Below are 16,765 nucleotides of genomic sequence, written 5' to 3'. Positions count from 1 at the left end.
GAGAGGGAGAGAGGGAGGGAGAAGGGAGAAGGCATCCTTGCAAGGATGGAAGTATTGAACATTAATGAAACCAAATAAGGGAATCAGACAATTTTAGAGCTAGAATAATCCTATGAGACTCTGCCATGCAATACTATAGCCACGAAGTACATGTGGCTATTGAGCACTTGAAATGTAGCTAGCATGGACATATTTCACAGAACTAGAACAAATCATAATAAAATTTATGTGGAACCATCAAAGACCTAGAATTGCCAAAGCATTACTGAAGAGAAAGAAAGAGGCTGGAGGAATAACTCCCCAGACTTCAGACAATACTATAGAGCTACAGTCATCAAGACAGCATGGTATTGGTACCAAAACAGACCTATAGACCAATGGAACAGAATAGAGAGCCCAGAAATGAACCCACAAACTTTTGGTCAACTAATCTTCGACAAAGGAGGCAAGAATATACAATGGAATAAAGACAGTCTCTTCAGCAAATGGTGTTGGGAAAACTGGACAGCAGCATGTAAAACAATGAAGCTAGAACACTCCCTTACACCATATACAAAAATCAACTCAAAATGGATCAAAGACTTAAACATAAGACAAGATACAATAAACCTCCTAGAGGAAAACATAGGCAAAACATTATCTGACATACATTTCAAAAATTTTCTCCTAGAAGAAATAAAAGCAAGAACAAACAAATGGGACCTAATGAAACTTATAAGCTTCTGCACAACAAAGGAAACCATAAGTAAAACAAAACGAATGGGAGAAAATTTTTGCAAATGAAACCGACAAAGGCTTGATCTCTAGAATATATAAGCAGCTCATACGACTCAATAAGAAAAAAATAAACAACCCAATCCAAAAATGGGCAGAAGACCTAAACAAGCAATTCTCCAAGGAAGACATACAAATGATCAAAAGGCACATGAAAAAATGCTCAATATCACTAATTATCAGAGAAATGAAAATCAAAACTACAATGAGGTATCACCTCACACCAGTCAGAATGGCCGTCATTCAAAAATCCACAAATGACAAATGCTGGAGAGGCTGTGGAGAAAGGGGAACCCTCCTACACTGCTGGTGGGAATGCAGTTTGGTGCAGCCACTATGGAAAACAGTGTGGAGATTCCTCAAAAGACTAGGAATAGACTTACCCTATGACCCAGGAATCCCACTCCTGGGCTTGTATCCAGAAGGAACCCTACTTCAGGATGACACCTGCACCCCAATGTTCATAGCAGCACTATATACAATAGCCAAGACATGGAAACAGCCTAAATGTCCATCAACAGGTGACTGGATAAAGAAGAAGTGGTATATTTATACAATGGAATACTACTCAGCCATAAAAACCGACAACATAATGCCATTTGCAGCAACTTGGATGCTCCTGGAGAATGTCATTCTAAGTGAAGTAAGCCAGAAAGAGAAAGAAAAATACCATATGAGATCGCTCATATGTGGAATCTAAAAAACAAAAACAAAAACAAACAAACAAACAAACAAAAACAAAGCGTAACTACAGGACAGAAATAGACTCATAGACAGAGAATACAGACTTGTGGTTGCCAGGGGGTTGGAGGGTGGGAAGGGATAGACTGGGATTTCAAAATTGTAGAATAGATAAACAAGATTACACTGTATAGCACAGGGAAATATACACAAAAAGTTATGATAACTCACAGAGAAAAAAATGTGACAATGAGTGTGTATATGTCCATGAATGACTGAAAAATTGTGCTAAACACTGGAATTTGACACAACATTGTAAAGTGATTATAAGTCAATAAAAAATGTTAAAAAAAAAAAAAAAGAAATGTAGCTAGCATGAGGTTGAGGGGGAGGGTATAGCTCAGTGGTAGAGCACATGCTTAGCACACATGAGGTCCTGGGCTCAATCCCTAGTACCTCCATTAAAAAAGAAAGAAAGAAAAGAGAAAAAATGTTTTTAAATGTAGCTAGTATGATTGAAATGAAATTTTAAATTTTACTGAATTTTAATTTAATTTAAATAGTCACACGTGGTAGGGGTGATATTTAGTTCAAGTAGTAGAGTGCATGACTAGCATGCACAAGGTCCTAGGTTCAATCCCCAGTATCTCCTCTAAAAAATAAATAGATAAATAAACCTTATTACGCTCCCCCGCAAAATAAATAAATAAGTAAAGTCACATGTGCCTAGTGGCCACTGTGTTGAACACTGCAAGTTTAGTAGGCATTCCATGAGAATTGCCCCACAGGTAGATATATTTCTAATGTATTTGTGGGAGGCAATCAGCTCCGTGTCCTTCTGTTCCGCCATCTTGAAGCCCGTCTCCCAGTGCAAGTTTAGAATAATGAATTCAACTCATCCATCAAAGTAAGTCACGTAAATCTGTTCAAAGAGCCAGTACTAGAAACTAGCGCCCATGACATGCACTCCCTATCCTAGACTGTCAGAGAGAAGGTTAAATGCAAGGGGGAAGGATATAGCTTAGTGGGAGAGCACTTGCCTTGCATGTACAAGGTCCTGGACTCAATTCCCAGTACCTCTATTTAACAAAATAAACTTAATTACCCCCCGCAAAAAAAGAAGATTAAATTCAAAGTCCATCTTATGGAAAAACAAAGATCACTTGAGCGTTAGGTGAGAGTTAGGCAGAGAAGGGCTGGAGAAGGTTGGTGTAATTCACGGATGATAAACACATTTGTCACTTCCAGAGTCCTGAGTCCCACCTCTCAGAGGTTTGCCTCATCTTGATCACAAGGCCAAGGGAAGTCAAGATTATTGAAAAGGTAGATAATAAATGAGCTTAAGGTCCTTTAAGCTTTACTTCCCTTTGACCCTCCAAAATGTATTCCTCTTGGGAGGAGAGGATTCAGTAAGAACTCCAGGCATGGCTGACTGGTTGATCCCCTTAAAATCTCTTTCAGAAAGAAATCAAACACAGACCAGGAAGTGTGTCCCTGATCTTTCCAATCAGGAGACACCTCATGGTTGTGGAATTTATTTTTTAGGCAAATAAGTGTTAATTTCCTCAGGTACAATGTGAGAGCTGTATTACATTTTCATGCAGTGTGACTTTAGAAGGTGTTCAAGGCGTGAGAAGCCTTGCTGTCACAGCTGCTGCTCACGGTGAGAGGACTCCAAGTCCGCGGGAAACCCAGAGAGCTTTGTGTTTTTTCCCCAACAAATAACAGTCTGTGCAATTATGCTTGAATATTTAAACCTCAATACTGTCTCACTGGGAGCTTCAGGCTACTCCTACAATCTTCTCATAGTGATTCCGTATTGAAAAGTCCCAATGATCTGTTACAATGACTGCAAAAAAAAGGAATGCAGAGATGTCACCAGCCCTCGGAAAAGCTATCCATCTTGCGATGACAATTACCACTCAGAAGACCACAGTCGAAGGAGACAAAGCAAGATGCAGAGTCAGTAGAACAGCCCCACATTTACAAAAGCACCTGAGAGCCTGGTAACACATTCAGAAGGGTAGCATTTTTTAATATCTATTTTATGTCATTTGAGGTTAAGCTTTGGGAGAAAAAAAAAATGAAGTGCCCACCATTTGCAAAAAGCTGCCAGATTCTAAGGTCCCCTGAAAAGAATCATTTCCCTTTGGTTAATTACGAAACTCCTGTAATATTTTCTTTTAATATTGTCACTACCACTAGATTCCTGGCAAGGTTATTATTTTTGGCTTAAAGAATGCATTACCAATTCTCTGTGACTTGACGCCAAAACTCGCCGCAAGGAAGACGATCCCCCAAAATGTCTTCCAAGTCTCCATTCTAGATGTGATGTGCCCCTGGAGAGAAGAAACCTCACAATTAAATTCATGTCTTCACACACTTAAAGTGATTGCATCATATTGTTTATTCATTATACCTCAATACAGTTGATTTTTCTAAAAAAATGCAACTATGTCTTTCCCCAGACCAACAAAACCTTTATAAAAATTAAGGAGGACATGTTGCCACATCATTTCAGTTGTGCGAGGAAAGTGGTCTTGCTGACCCAACTCAGGAAGAATTTTGTAAACACTTGGAGTATATACCTCAGACCTCAACTGTTTGAGTTATCCAGATATGGCTATAAAAGGAGAAAGTATATAGGGTATGAAGTAGAGCTACTGTTTCTCACACTCAATTCATTTGGTGGAACATAAACCTTTCTGGATGATTTCGCTTGTGTTTTTATACAAGCGTTGGATGACCTGATAAACATTGTGGCATGCAGAAATACTCAAGTAGCTCAGAAGCACATCTGCCTGATAAAATCAGCATAGCCTGAAAATACTTTTTAAGTTCCCAGAGGGAGCAGAACACCAGACTTCCCCCCACCCCGAAGCTTGATCTATTTTCGAAGGCTCTCACGTATGTGATCCACTCCCAATTCCATTTCTAATTTTTGACTCTAAGAAAGTCCATATGTTTAAAAATAAGAACAACACAGCAATCATATTGCATGAGCTGTTCCAACTGGAGCAGGGAACACCTCATCTTTATCTTCTTAGCAAGCCAACCTCACAGCCATCCTCAGCAGAATTAGTGGGGTTAAAAGTAAGGATTCTTGGAGACAGACTGCCTGGGTTTGAATCCCAGATCTGCTGCTTAAGGGTTGATCTTGGACCAGTTGCTTCACTTCTCAGTTTCCCCATTTGTAAAATGGGGGCAATAATAACACCTACCTCATAGTCTTGTGATCGGGGTCATATGAGTCCATTATTGTAAAGCACTTTAACCCATGCCTGGCTCATGGAAAGCACTCTTTAAGTGCTCGTTAAATAAGTCTTCTTGGAAACCCAATATGTAAAAATAGAAACAGATTCCCCCTACTTTGAGACGCAGAGTCTGTGGAGGTAAAAGAACACTAATGCTTTGTTATTAATAAAGCAGTTATTTTGTTGTTTATATTTTACTTCCTCTTTTTTATTTAATTGATCTCATTTTCATTTTCAGTTGGTTGCTGCTTTGTGCTAATATCTCCATGTTCCTCACCTCAAATCTGGGAAAGGCCAGCAAAGAAGGCCTTCCTCTGCACCTTTTGTTGATAGAAATGAAGAAATCAGGTCCCAGAAAAGTGTAAGATGCATCCCCGGGCTACACAGGCATGCACCATCAGGTTCTGTTCTAGGTGACCTGACTCCAGGTCCAGCGCATGGCTGGACGTCTACTTCAAACCCCTCAGTGAAAATCTACAAGTCCAGACTCACTCAGCTCCCCAGAGTCCACGTCATGCAGAATGAAGACCTGGGAGCAATTTGCCTTGGGGTAAGATGTGAGCTCAAGCCCTTTATTCACCAATGAGGTCTTCAAGGAGCACGATATTTTGTCCAAAACATGGTATGAGGTGCTCCAGAGAATGGAATTACAAACCTTGCTTTCGTGTTTAGAGACGTGAACTATCCTTGCGGGGAGAGAAATTTTACATACTGGACACAATAAAAAATATCCAGTAAACCTTAAAGGGTTTTCTTTAAACTCATCAAAGAGCTTAGGCAAGAATCTCACAGAGTCTAAATCACTTTGCAGTCTTGGGCCCTTTAAGCAGAATATCGTGTGGAAATGATATCACGATGCCCAGAAACAGCAGCCACACAACAGCTGAGGTCCTCTTTGCAGAAGGGGTAAGTGCATCCACCGTGTCTCCCTAAGGACACACTTCTACTGTGCATTTACTCCTTGAGAATAACTCAAGGGTGTGAGATAACTTCATCAGATTTATTATTTTATGCCAACAGAAAATGCTGGGTAAAGTCATGACTTCAAAGTAAGCCCACAGCCCTTAATTCTGGTTTCAGCCTGATCTCTTGCTCTTTGGAGCTGAGCAAGCTGGCTCCCCTTTCAAGGTTTATGTGATGCCTCTAAGGCACTTGGCACTGGCTTGGGTGTCCCTAGAGCGCTCGGCACTGGCTGGGTGACACTTAGCATACTGCCCACTCTATTACAAACCTTCTTCAGCATATCAATCCAGTGATTTTTCCAATGAGTAGATGTGATAAAATTGGATTTCTCTGTTCCTCATTGATGTTTCTACATCAATCTCCCATTGTAACTTGAAAGAAAATACTTTAGGAATAAATTTTCTCAGGAGTAAAATGAAAGACAAATGACAAACTGGGAGAAAACTTTCCAACTCACGTAATGGGCAAGGTGATAATAGTCTTAAAATACAAAAGTTTCTTTAAAAACATAGCAAAAACCCCAATGACCCAGTTGAATAATGGACAAAGGGCATAAATAGTTAACAGAAAAGGAACATAAATGGCTTTAAACTTGTGCAAAGATATTGTCTCATTCATAATAAGATGCAAATAGGAACTGCTGTGTAAATTGTAAATTAATACAAACTTTTAAAATGTTAAATGCACGTGACCTTTACTCAAGAATTTCATCCCTAAGAATTTATCCTACAGATACAATTGCATTATGATGTATATACAGGGTTACTCATTACACTATTGTTTGTAATAGCAAAAAAAAGGAAACTGCTCAAATATTTATCAATAAAGACTAGCTACATTTTTGTAAAAAAAAAAAGAATAAATGTTCTGTTCTTCAACAAACTTTCATCTAATGGCAAATAAATGAAAGTGTGAATCTTAAAGAATGGACTGTTCTAATGGGTTAAGGGCAATATGAGGGTAAAGAGACTGAAAGTTTGAAAGGGCCAGAAAGAATGATCCAAGTTATATTCATATGTTATGACTATGATTACTATGATTGCTATTATTACAATAAGGTATTGTACTTCAATTTTTCAAGCTCTTGGGTCTAAGAAGTTAGATGATATATAAAGCTTTCAAGTATGGTATCCACATTTTTATATTATACTATGTCCTAATTATTAGCATTAATGCAATTAGTCAAAAGAAATGAGAAATACTTTTAGTCAGTGGTAAATAAAGCAATGGAGCTGTTTATGGAAACCTAGTGGAAAAGTCAAACATTTATAAACATTTTACAGCTGTGCATATGCGTGTGTTATATCAGTGAAGAGAAAAATGTCTGTAGATTGACTTAGTACCTACATCGTATCTACTATTTCATGAGGATGTTTATATCTAATTTAAGCTGCGGAAGGGGGATTGAATTTACACATGTAGGACTCATCATGGAGGCAAAAAATAAAGTCATTAAATGAATTGCATAGGATACTGACTCTTTCTGGAAATAATTCTAGTGAGTTTGGCTTAGAGAGAAACTCCTCTCAAACTATGTTGCTCAAGTAGTTAACTGAACAATCTAATTTTTAAGATTAACTCATTCAATTTTTAAAAATTTACTTTGCAACCACCATAGGAATCACTGATTCAGGGAAGAATCATTGAGAGATTTTAACATTGTTGGGTAAAAGTGTGTTGGGAAACAGAATTTTAACACAGTTTTCAAGTTTCTCCTGACAAGTTATTATATATTGCAAAGGGCAAAAATTATACATTACAAAGGGCAAAAAAGTACAATGGTGAACATGGTGGACACTTCACCAGGTGATCAAAATTAATATCAATAGGAAGAGGATAAACTAATACCACACGCTTCCTGACATGATGCGTGAGAAAACTCAGCATCACTTATATGGTAGTCCTCCTCAAAATCCATGCTCTAGATCTAATAATGAGGAAACGATCATATAAATCAAAACTTGGGGACAGTCTTCTAAACAACTGGCCAGTACCCCTCAAAAGCACAGAAGAACTGAGGAACCAGTCTCACGAGTCGTGACAACTAAAAGCAGTGGGTGATCTTGGATTGGGGATAAAAGTGCTATCAAGTGCCTTCAAGAGACAATAGGTAAAATTTTAATATAGACTGAAGATTACATAATTATTCTGTTTCAATCATTGTGTTATAGTCATGTAAGACAAAGTCCTTGTTATTAGGAAATACACACCAGGAGGGTGGGTATAGCTCAGTGGTAGAGCACACTTGTAGCATGCAAGAGGTCCTGGGTTCAATCCCCAGTACCTCCATTAAAAAAAAGAAATATACATGATATATTATGGGGCAGAGGGTCTTAAAGTCAGTAACCTACTCTCAAATGTTCAGCAGAATTAATTCAGAGAGAAAGAGAGGGGAGAGGGAAAAACTATTGCAATATCCTTGCTACTTTTTTATTATGTCTACTGCGTGGCAGACAATATGTCAGGCACTAGAAATAACAGATTAAAGAAATAGTTCTTTTCTTCAGAGGACTTGGAGCACTCATGGAGAGAAAGAGATGGATAAATTACAATATCATGGAGTGAACAATATAATATCGAAATCCCTGCAAGGTCCTGAGGATCACGGTGGGTGAGCATCTCCCATCACTTGGTTGAAAGTTTCCCAGAGCAAGATATCGTTGGAGCTGAGACTTGAAGGATGAGTAGAAATTTGCAAGTGAGCAAGAGGAGAAAGGGCATTCCAGGCAGGAGGACAGCGTGTGCAAGGATGGCGGAGAAGGGTTAGACAGCCCAAATGGGCTCATCCAATGCCTCCGGAGCTAAGGTTTGGCATGCAGGGGACTTGTTAAGGGGACGTGGTGCTCACACACCTGTGCTGTCTAAGGTATGGTGGGTCTAATGGAGACCTTGGTTTTCCGAAATGCCTGAGACAAGGTGGGATGGAAGAGGACCTGGACAGAGTTTCTCAGTCTGCAACCATAAAGCTCCTTCACTTCATTTAATTAGACCAACAGTGCTTTCTATACCAGTCTCCTTCAAGGTGTCTGTTCTTTCCCTGTAGACCCCTCAACAATAAAATGAAAAGTTATCCACCTCTAATGATCTAGGCCAGGGGCTCCCAGACGTGAGCATTGTGTCGGCATCGCCCAGAGGACCTGCCAAAGCCCATCTTTCCAGACCTCACCCCAGAGTTTCTGGTTCACTAGGTCTGGGGTGGGACCTGAGATTCTGCAACTTTAACAAGCTCCTGGTTGATAATGATGCTGTTGGTCCGTGGACCACACTTTGAAAACCTCTTTTCTATGAGTTTAGCATGCAATGGTTCCCACTCAGGCAGAGGTCCGCTTCAGCTACCTTCAACGGCATCTCTGGCTCCACATGGAGAAAACCAAGTGTCTATGATCAACTAAGTGGGAAAAGATGATCAATTAAAGACTGTTTTCTTTATAGAGACATGACTAAGAGGTAAGCAGAAGCTTCAAAATTTGGACAGAAGACCCGATGCAAATGTGCAAAATTAATTTAACACATTTTAAATTGCTTTCTATTTTATTTCTTTATTTTATTTTATTTTATTCTCTGAAACCCGGAGATATGTTCTCTTTTCATTTTATATTTTTTCTGGTCACTTAAGCAGGGTTATTTTAAGCACTGTATTTTGAGCTTTCTCACAAGACAGTCCTGTTGTGTACCACATCTGGGCAACAGGAAGTTCCAGAAGGCAAACAATTGGGGGACATGAACAGATTCTTCTATATACATCACATTAGAAGCCACGTAGTATGTTTGACAGTTGAAAACAGAAACGAAAGGTTAGCCTTAATGTATTGCATAAACGTTAACGTTTGCTTTCTGCGCCCATTCACAGATCTCACGGCGGCTTGGATATATACACAGCTTTGGGGTAGAATATTTGTGGGAGGCTGTGTCAAACATTTCAGTGACAATTAATGTGTTATTAGGCTCAGGAAAAAAATAAGAAGATGCGGAATCACGGAGCATCCTTCCAGGAAGGGGTAAGGATTACAGTGCCAGAGCTCAACAAACAGCACGCGGAGGGCGCGATAAACAGGGCTGATGACGCTGCTGCTCCCACTGGCTGTGCTGATTACAAGGTTGGCACACAGTTCATTTGTGAGGTGTTTAAAATTGTGGAACCAAACAAAATCTCAGCTGTTGGGCAGTTTTCAACTATCCTAGGCACTCTGCATATCCTGATTTCTCTAGTTTCCCATAATGCCTGGTTCTACCTCAATTATGCCACTTGCCATATTACGTGTCTTTGTCTACTTGACTGTGTCCCTGTCTTGACTTAGCCCCTCCTGGGCTGTAGACACACAGAGGGTGGAGCCTTGGCCTGAGAAGTCTTTGTAGTGCTAGATACCTTGAAGCCAGCTGATAAATCTTTTCCTCTTACTATCACTGTATAAGTGATTGGACAGAGTGCTGAATGATTCTGTTCAAAGAAAAAAGAATATTTACTCAAACTCTTTCAACTGGGGGGTGGCTTATAAACTCTATTTCCCCAGCATTTCATGAGCTCAGACTCATCAGAGAAAAGGGAATGACTAGCCTATCTTTCTGAGGCATTTCATTCAGGAAGGATGCCTCAGTCCACGAGGCAGATAAGGCCTTTCCAAAGACCTGGGCGGGTCTGGGCTCTCTGACACGCAGTGTGACCTGTCACCAGGAAACACAGAGCAGGCCAGGGGGTGAACAAGAGTGAGATGTGATGACCCTCTGCAATTGTCTAGGCTAGCATCCTGGACCCAGTCCTTTTTTTCTTGCATGTCCTTTAAGAAGAAGGTTGCTCCAGACACTGGCGAGAAAGCGTAGTATAGAGCAGGGAAAATTGCACAGAATTTGACTTTGAATTTCCTGGCTCAAGACTCAGCCCTGCCACATCTTTGTTACGTGGCTTCCTGGAAGTCATCTGAACTCTCTAAACCTCAGTTCCATCAGCATAAAAGAAAGACAATGTTAACTTGCCATCTCTACTCGGCGGGGCTCTTGTGAAGTCGTCGCAAGCTAATGGGGGAGGAAGAATTTTGTAAAAAGCCAGAAAACCTTGAGAGGTTACCATCACTTTTGTCAAGCAATAATCTACGGAGCAAAATCACCTAAATATAGTCTGTCCTCATTGACAAGACCAAACCTCACCATTTTCTATTCCAAGAGAAATGTGTTGCTTGAATCCAGGGGCTGTGACTACATGTTTGTTTCATTAAGCCTAGAAAGTAACCACGCTAGGATGAAAGCGAGATTTTGGACTGTAACAGACATTTTAGACCAGGGAGAGAAGACTCTCTAAATCAAAGGAGTGGGGTGCCAGGTGTGCCACCAAGCTGGTGGCCCTGTGGTCATCTGGGTGAGATAAGCTCTTGTTAACTAGCTGACTATGTTCTTTTTTTTTTTTAATTGAAATATAGTTGGTTTACAAAGTTGGGTTAATATCTGGTGTACAGCATAATGATTCATTTATACATATATATATATTCCTTTTCATACTCTTTTTCATTATACATTATTTACAACATACTGACTATAGTCCCCTGTGCTATACATTAAGACCTTGTTGTTTATCTATTTTATATTTAGTATCTACAAATTCCAAACTCCCAATTTATCCCTCCTCACCCCCTTTCCCCCTGGTAATCACAAGTTTGTTTTCTATGTCTGTGAATCTGTCTCTGTTTTGTAAATAAGTTCATTTGTGTTCTTTTTTCCCCCACATATAAGTAATATCATATGGTATTTTTCTTTCTCTTTCTAGTTTACTTCACTTAGAATGACAATCTCTAGGTCCATCCATGTTGCTGCAAATGGCATTATTTTATTCTTTTTTATGGCTGATATATATATATATCTCATATCTTTCTTATCCAGACATCTGTCAATGGACATTTAGGTTGTTTCCATGTCTTGGCTATTGTAAATTGTGCTGCTATAAACACTGGGGTGCATGTGTCTTTTTGAATTAAGGTTCCCTCTGGATATGTTCCCAGGAGTGGGGTTGCTGGATCATATGGTAACCCTATTTTTAGTTTTTTGGGGAATCGCCACACTGTTTTCCACAGTGGCTGCACCAAATTACGTTCCAACCAAAAGTGTAGGAGGGTTCCCTTTTCTCCACACTCTCTCTCCAGCATTTATCGTTTGTGGACTTTTTAATAATGGCCATTCTGACTGATGTGAGGTGAAGGTAGTTTTGACTTGTCTTTCTCTGGAAATTAGTGATATTGAGCACTTTTTCATGTGTCTATTTAGCTGTCTGTGTTTTTTGAGCTAAATTGTTCCCTTTTGTCTCCAGGACTTCCTCTTAAAATAACTAAGGGCTTAAAATAATTAATTCTTTGTATCTTTTTGAATACATTAGTTTATAATAAAATTTTTATTATTTCTGCCAGTTTTATTGAGGTATATATTTTTTAACATTTTTGTTGATTTATAATCACTTTACAATGTTGTGTCAAATTCCAGTATAGAGCACAATTTTTCAGTTATACATGAACATACATACATTCATCGTCACATTATAATAAAATTTTTAAGACAAATTTTAAAAATACCCATTAAATCTGGCAGCACAAATCCATCCAGCTCTCAGAATGATGATGTTTCTTTATAGACCGTGGGATGCACTGGCTCAGGTACAAACCTTTCTAAAGTTTACATAGTTATCATCTGCAGACTGAGATGATGTTAATTCTTCCTTCCCTCTTCCTAGAAGTCTGCATGCCATTCCTCAGCCCCAGTACATGATGTGCACACGTGCCCACACTCCCATACAAACACACACACCTGGCACCTCTTATTCATCTTGTAAATCCAGCTCAAATGTCACCTCACTAGCTCAAGCCTGAAAGGAAATTACTCTCTGTCCTGTGCTTCCTCTGAACCTCGTATGCTTGTTTCAATGAACTGGAATTTGTTAAGACTGAGTCTTCATCACCGATCTATGCTCAGCACCTAGGACAGTTCCCTTCTCTGCTCATTCTTTTTTCTTTTTTTTCTTTTTTCTCCCTTCTGTCCTTCTTCCTTCCCTCCCTCCCCTCTTTTCTCCCAGTTCATGCAGCTGCCCCCATGCTTGTCATAACACAGCCCCCAACCATGTAGTTCTCATTAACTCCTCTCTTGTCCACACACCCTAAACCCAAACTCTCAGGAAATCCCCTTGGCTCTGCCTCTAAAGCTGTAGGTCTAGAAACAGATCCTCTCCACTCCTACTGCAAACAGCCTGGGTCAAGCCACTGTCACCTTTCTTGCTTGATTACTACAACCTTCACCGGTCTCCCTGCTTTTAACTTTTCTTCCAGAAGTCAATTCTCAACACATATCCAGGGAAGTCCTTTAAAAACCTAGTCACCACCACACAAATCCTTCCAGTGCCTCCTTGCTTTACTCAGAGTAAAAAGACAAAATTAAAATAGGCTAGAAGACCTATATTCCAGTCCCCAGTTTTCTCTTTGACTCATCTCTTACCTTGTTTTTGGGGGTTTTATTTTTTACCGTGTTCATTATACTCTGATCACATTAGCCTACTGGCTGTTCTTCAAAAAAGCCAGTTACACTCACTGGTTAGGGTCTCTGCACATACTGTTTCTTCCATCTGGAACACCATTCCCCATATGCCCACATGGCCAGTTCCCTCGCCTCCCTCAATCTTTGCTCAGAGTCACCATCTCAGAAAGGTCCACCCCAGCCTTCTACTTAGAAGTACTACCCACCTTCGTCCCCTCAGCACACCCAACCCCGTCCCTGCCCCGCGTTTCCTCCCTTCCCATGGCTCCTATCAACTCCTAATGTGCTTTATAATATTTATCATGGTTTTTATTAATTATCTATTGTCATATCCCCACCCTCAGCTGGACTATAACACCATGAGGCATCTTTTTGTTTCCATTCTGTATCCCCAGCACCTGGCATATAGTAGGTCCTCAAGCCACTCAAATATTTGTTGCATAAATTCATTTGCTCAGGAAAAAATGACTTCCTGTTCTTAAGGGAGAATGTTCTGTACAAAAAAGTTAGAGGTCCTCTGGGGAAATTGGTGCCCCCTAGACCATTATTTTTCAATAAAAGGAGGACCAAGCCAACTGGGTCCATGTCTACATTTTAATTAGAGGTATATTTTTAATTCATCTGTGTTAAAAATATAATCAGAACAAACAGCATAAAACTAAAAATTTGGCAAATTTGCAGAATGAGTAAAACCAGATCATGGGCACCATATTTGAAAGGGACTTGATGTGAGACCTTTGAGAAATTGAGGCTGGAGCTAGTCTGTGACCAGCCCATGCCCAAGCTGGGGGATAGATGCAGCTGGAATGGTGACTTTTTTAAAACACATATATCCAGAGGAAACTCTAATTCGAAAATATACATGCACCCCAGTGTTCACAGCAGCATTATTTACAATAGCCAAGACATGGAAGCAACCTAAATGTCCATGGACAAATGAATGTATAAAGAAGTTGTGGTATATTTATATAATGGAATATTACTCAGCCATAATAAAGAGCGAAATACTGCCATTTGTAGCAACATGGATGGACTGGAGATGATCATACTAAAATACCATATGATATCACTTGTATGTGGAATCTAAAAAAATAACACAAATGAACTTATTTACAAAACAGACTCACAGACATAGACAACAAACTTATGGTTACCGGGGGGAAAGGAGGTGGAGGGATAAAGTGGGAGTTTGGGATTTCTAGATACACAGTACTGTATATAAAATACATAAACAACAGGCACATAGTGTATGGCACAGGAAACTATATTCAATACCTTGAAAATGGCCTATAATGAAATAGAATGTGAAAAGGAATATATATATATATACATGTATAAATGAATCACTATGCTGTACACCAGAAACTAACACAACATTGTAAGCCAACTATACTTCAATGAAAGAAAAACCAAAAACTAAAATTGAAAAATTAAAGAATAAAACTCACAGCCACAAAAATTTTCTTAGCTCAAATGTAAGAAACAAGATAAGGTTGGAAAGTTTGGGCAAAACAATTTCCTTCCTGTATGATCTTTTTAAAAGGAGTCATTGTGTTTTTAAGGTCAGGATATTTCAGGCCAAAATATCAGGCAGACAATATTCAGTTTCACTTCTAAATGACTAAATGATCTAAATGACTCTGTAATGTAATGTAAAGTCACACCTGCAAACTGTGAAAATGGAGACAGGGTCCCACCCCTCCTGGCCAGTGGCAGAAGAAACCCAGCCTTAAACCTTCCAACGCCCACTCCTGTGAGTCAGAAACCACCAGAAAGAGCTCTGTGATGGCAGAATAATTTCAAAGGCCTGGGGGCTACACACTCAGGGGCTGAAACAAAAAAAAGGGTCCTTCTGTATTTTGTGTTCCCAGGGCCTGTTTCTTAGCCTCAAGAATCAATACAAAAAAGAATTAAAAGGTGATAGATTTATCTTTCTTTTGTAGAATCTGTGGAACAATTCTCAGCCAGTAGTTAATAATTCTTTCACCCCCACACCTTAATAGTCATCACCATCCCTGTGTTTGTTCCACGAATTGAAATGTAGAACTCTCAGTCCAACTCTCAGTCCCGGTTCTCTAAAGATTGCACACAAAATCTAATCCTGATCAATTTCACAGTAATTTCTTGAAGTGCTTTATAAAAATAAACATTCTAAGCGGGGAGGGTATAGCTCAGTGGTAGAGTTTATGCTTGCCATGCACAAGGTCTTGGGTTCAATTCCCAGAGCCTCCGTTAAAAAAACTAAATTAAAAAATATGTAAATAAACCTAATTACCTCCCCTCTAAAAAAAAATAAAAATAAATTTTAGAAAAAAAATTCTTGAACTCTAGTAAGTGATACACATGCTGCAATATTTAGGGAGAAGCATGCTGATGTTGATAATTTACTTTAAAATGCATTTTAAAAAGATAGATTAATGGATAGACAGAAGGATGGATATATGATTGAACTACTATATTAAAACGTAATGGTGATTCTGGGTGAGGCGTATACAAGCATACCCTGTGGATTTTAAAGATTTTGCCATGTTTGAAATTTTTCATAAACAATTCAAATAATCATTTAAGTGATTTATCAAAATTGTGTATGGTAGTCAAATTATATTAACCCTGGCAAGCTAGACAGAAGAAAACAACTCCTGCTTCCAACTCAAAATTCCCCCATTGCCCTGGGAATGCTCTGAGTGGGAGTCATTTTTCACCTGAGTTTTCTATCTCTGCTAAGCTTATTCGTTCATTAAATATTTAGTGTTTTCTCTTTCCTTTGGTCTTTAACCACGCTACACTAATCTTCACTTTCAAAGTCTCCCAAAGATTTGCACCAATGAAATAAGTCCTGGAACTTACATGAGTCCCCACAACTTAAGTCAGTTTCCCCTGTCCACACAGATGGTAAATTTCAGGCACAGATCTCAAAATATTTCACAGCTTCCTGCTCAGTAAAAGCTCAGAGACTTACAGACTGCTTTATCATAGTTTTCTTTGTAGAGGTTACTCTTTCTCTGTATCTAACAGATAACTCTTTGGGTTTTTACTCTGTGTCTTTATCCCCATCTCAGTTTCTCTCCATCTCTTTGCTGTCCGTGGTCTCTCAGTCTCTATCTCTTTCTCCTCTCTCTGTCTATGTCCCTCTGTCTCTCTCTGCCTGGAAATGAAAGAGAAGCAGTGCATTTGCAAAAACAAGTGGAAACAAACTAGAGTTTCCACCTACAGAAAACTCCCTGGGAAAGAGAATTTCCTCTTACCTGGCAGAACCTTTCTGGTTGATCCTTTCAATTGCTCCTTCTTGTCTTCATCCCTTAAGAAGCTGTTTAAGCCTCAGGGATTCCCTAGAGTACCGAAAGGCTCAAGGGCACATGACATTCCAGCTTTTCCAGTGTTTAATACTCTCCTTGGGGAAAGGGAGGGGGGCCAGGGGAGGAGCAAAGACTGTGTTTATGCTGGTGGACACATCACTTGTGCTCACACAGGCTTTTTATTGCCGTTATGTAAAAATGGTCCTTCATTCTGGAAACACTGGTCTTAAAAATGAGCACAAATTGACACAACGTTGTAAACTGTAAACACTGTCATTTTTTTTACTTCAATTT

General features: G+C 39.4%; 1 protein-coding gene across 6 annotated transcripts in view; it reads right to left on the bottom strand.

The window, feature by feature from the left end:
• LOC105073877 (collagen alpha-4(VI) chain-like) overlaps positions 1–16,541 on the bottom strand; it is a 110,621-nt gene extending 94,080 nt beyond the window's left edge. For all 6 annotated transcript variants that reach the window (XM_074372177.1, XM_074372179.1, XM_074372183.1 and 3 more), the window contains exons 1-2: positions 16,421–16,541; positions 3,704–3,794 (exon numbers count right to left, since the gene is read on the bottom strand). In XM_074372177.1, the coding sequence (XP_074228278.1) occupies positions 3,704–3,776 (73 nt within the window). In that variant the 5' untranslated portion in view covers positions 3,777–3,794; positions 16,421–16,541. The remainder of the gene's footprint in view (positions 1–3,703; positions 3,795–16,420) is intronic.
• Positions 16,542–16,765: the final 224 nt, after the last annotated feature.

This window comes from Camelus bactrianus, chromosome 1 (assembly GCF_048773025.1).
Source record: "Camelus bactrianus isolate YW-2024 breed Bactrian camel chromosome 1, ASM4877302v1, whole genome shotgun sequence".
NCBI lineage: Eukaryota > Metazoa > Chordata > Mammalia > Artiodactyla > Camelidae > Camelus > Camelus bactrianus.
The sequence above is the reverse complement of the archived record's forward strand: the minus strand, read 5'-3'. Positions and strand labels throughout refer to the sequence as shown.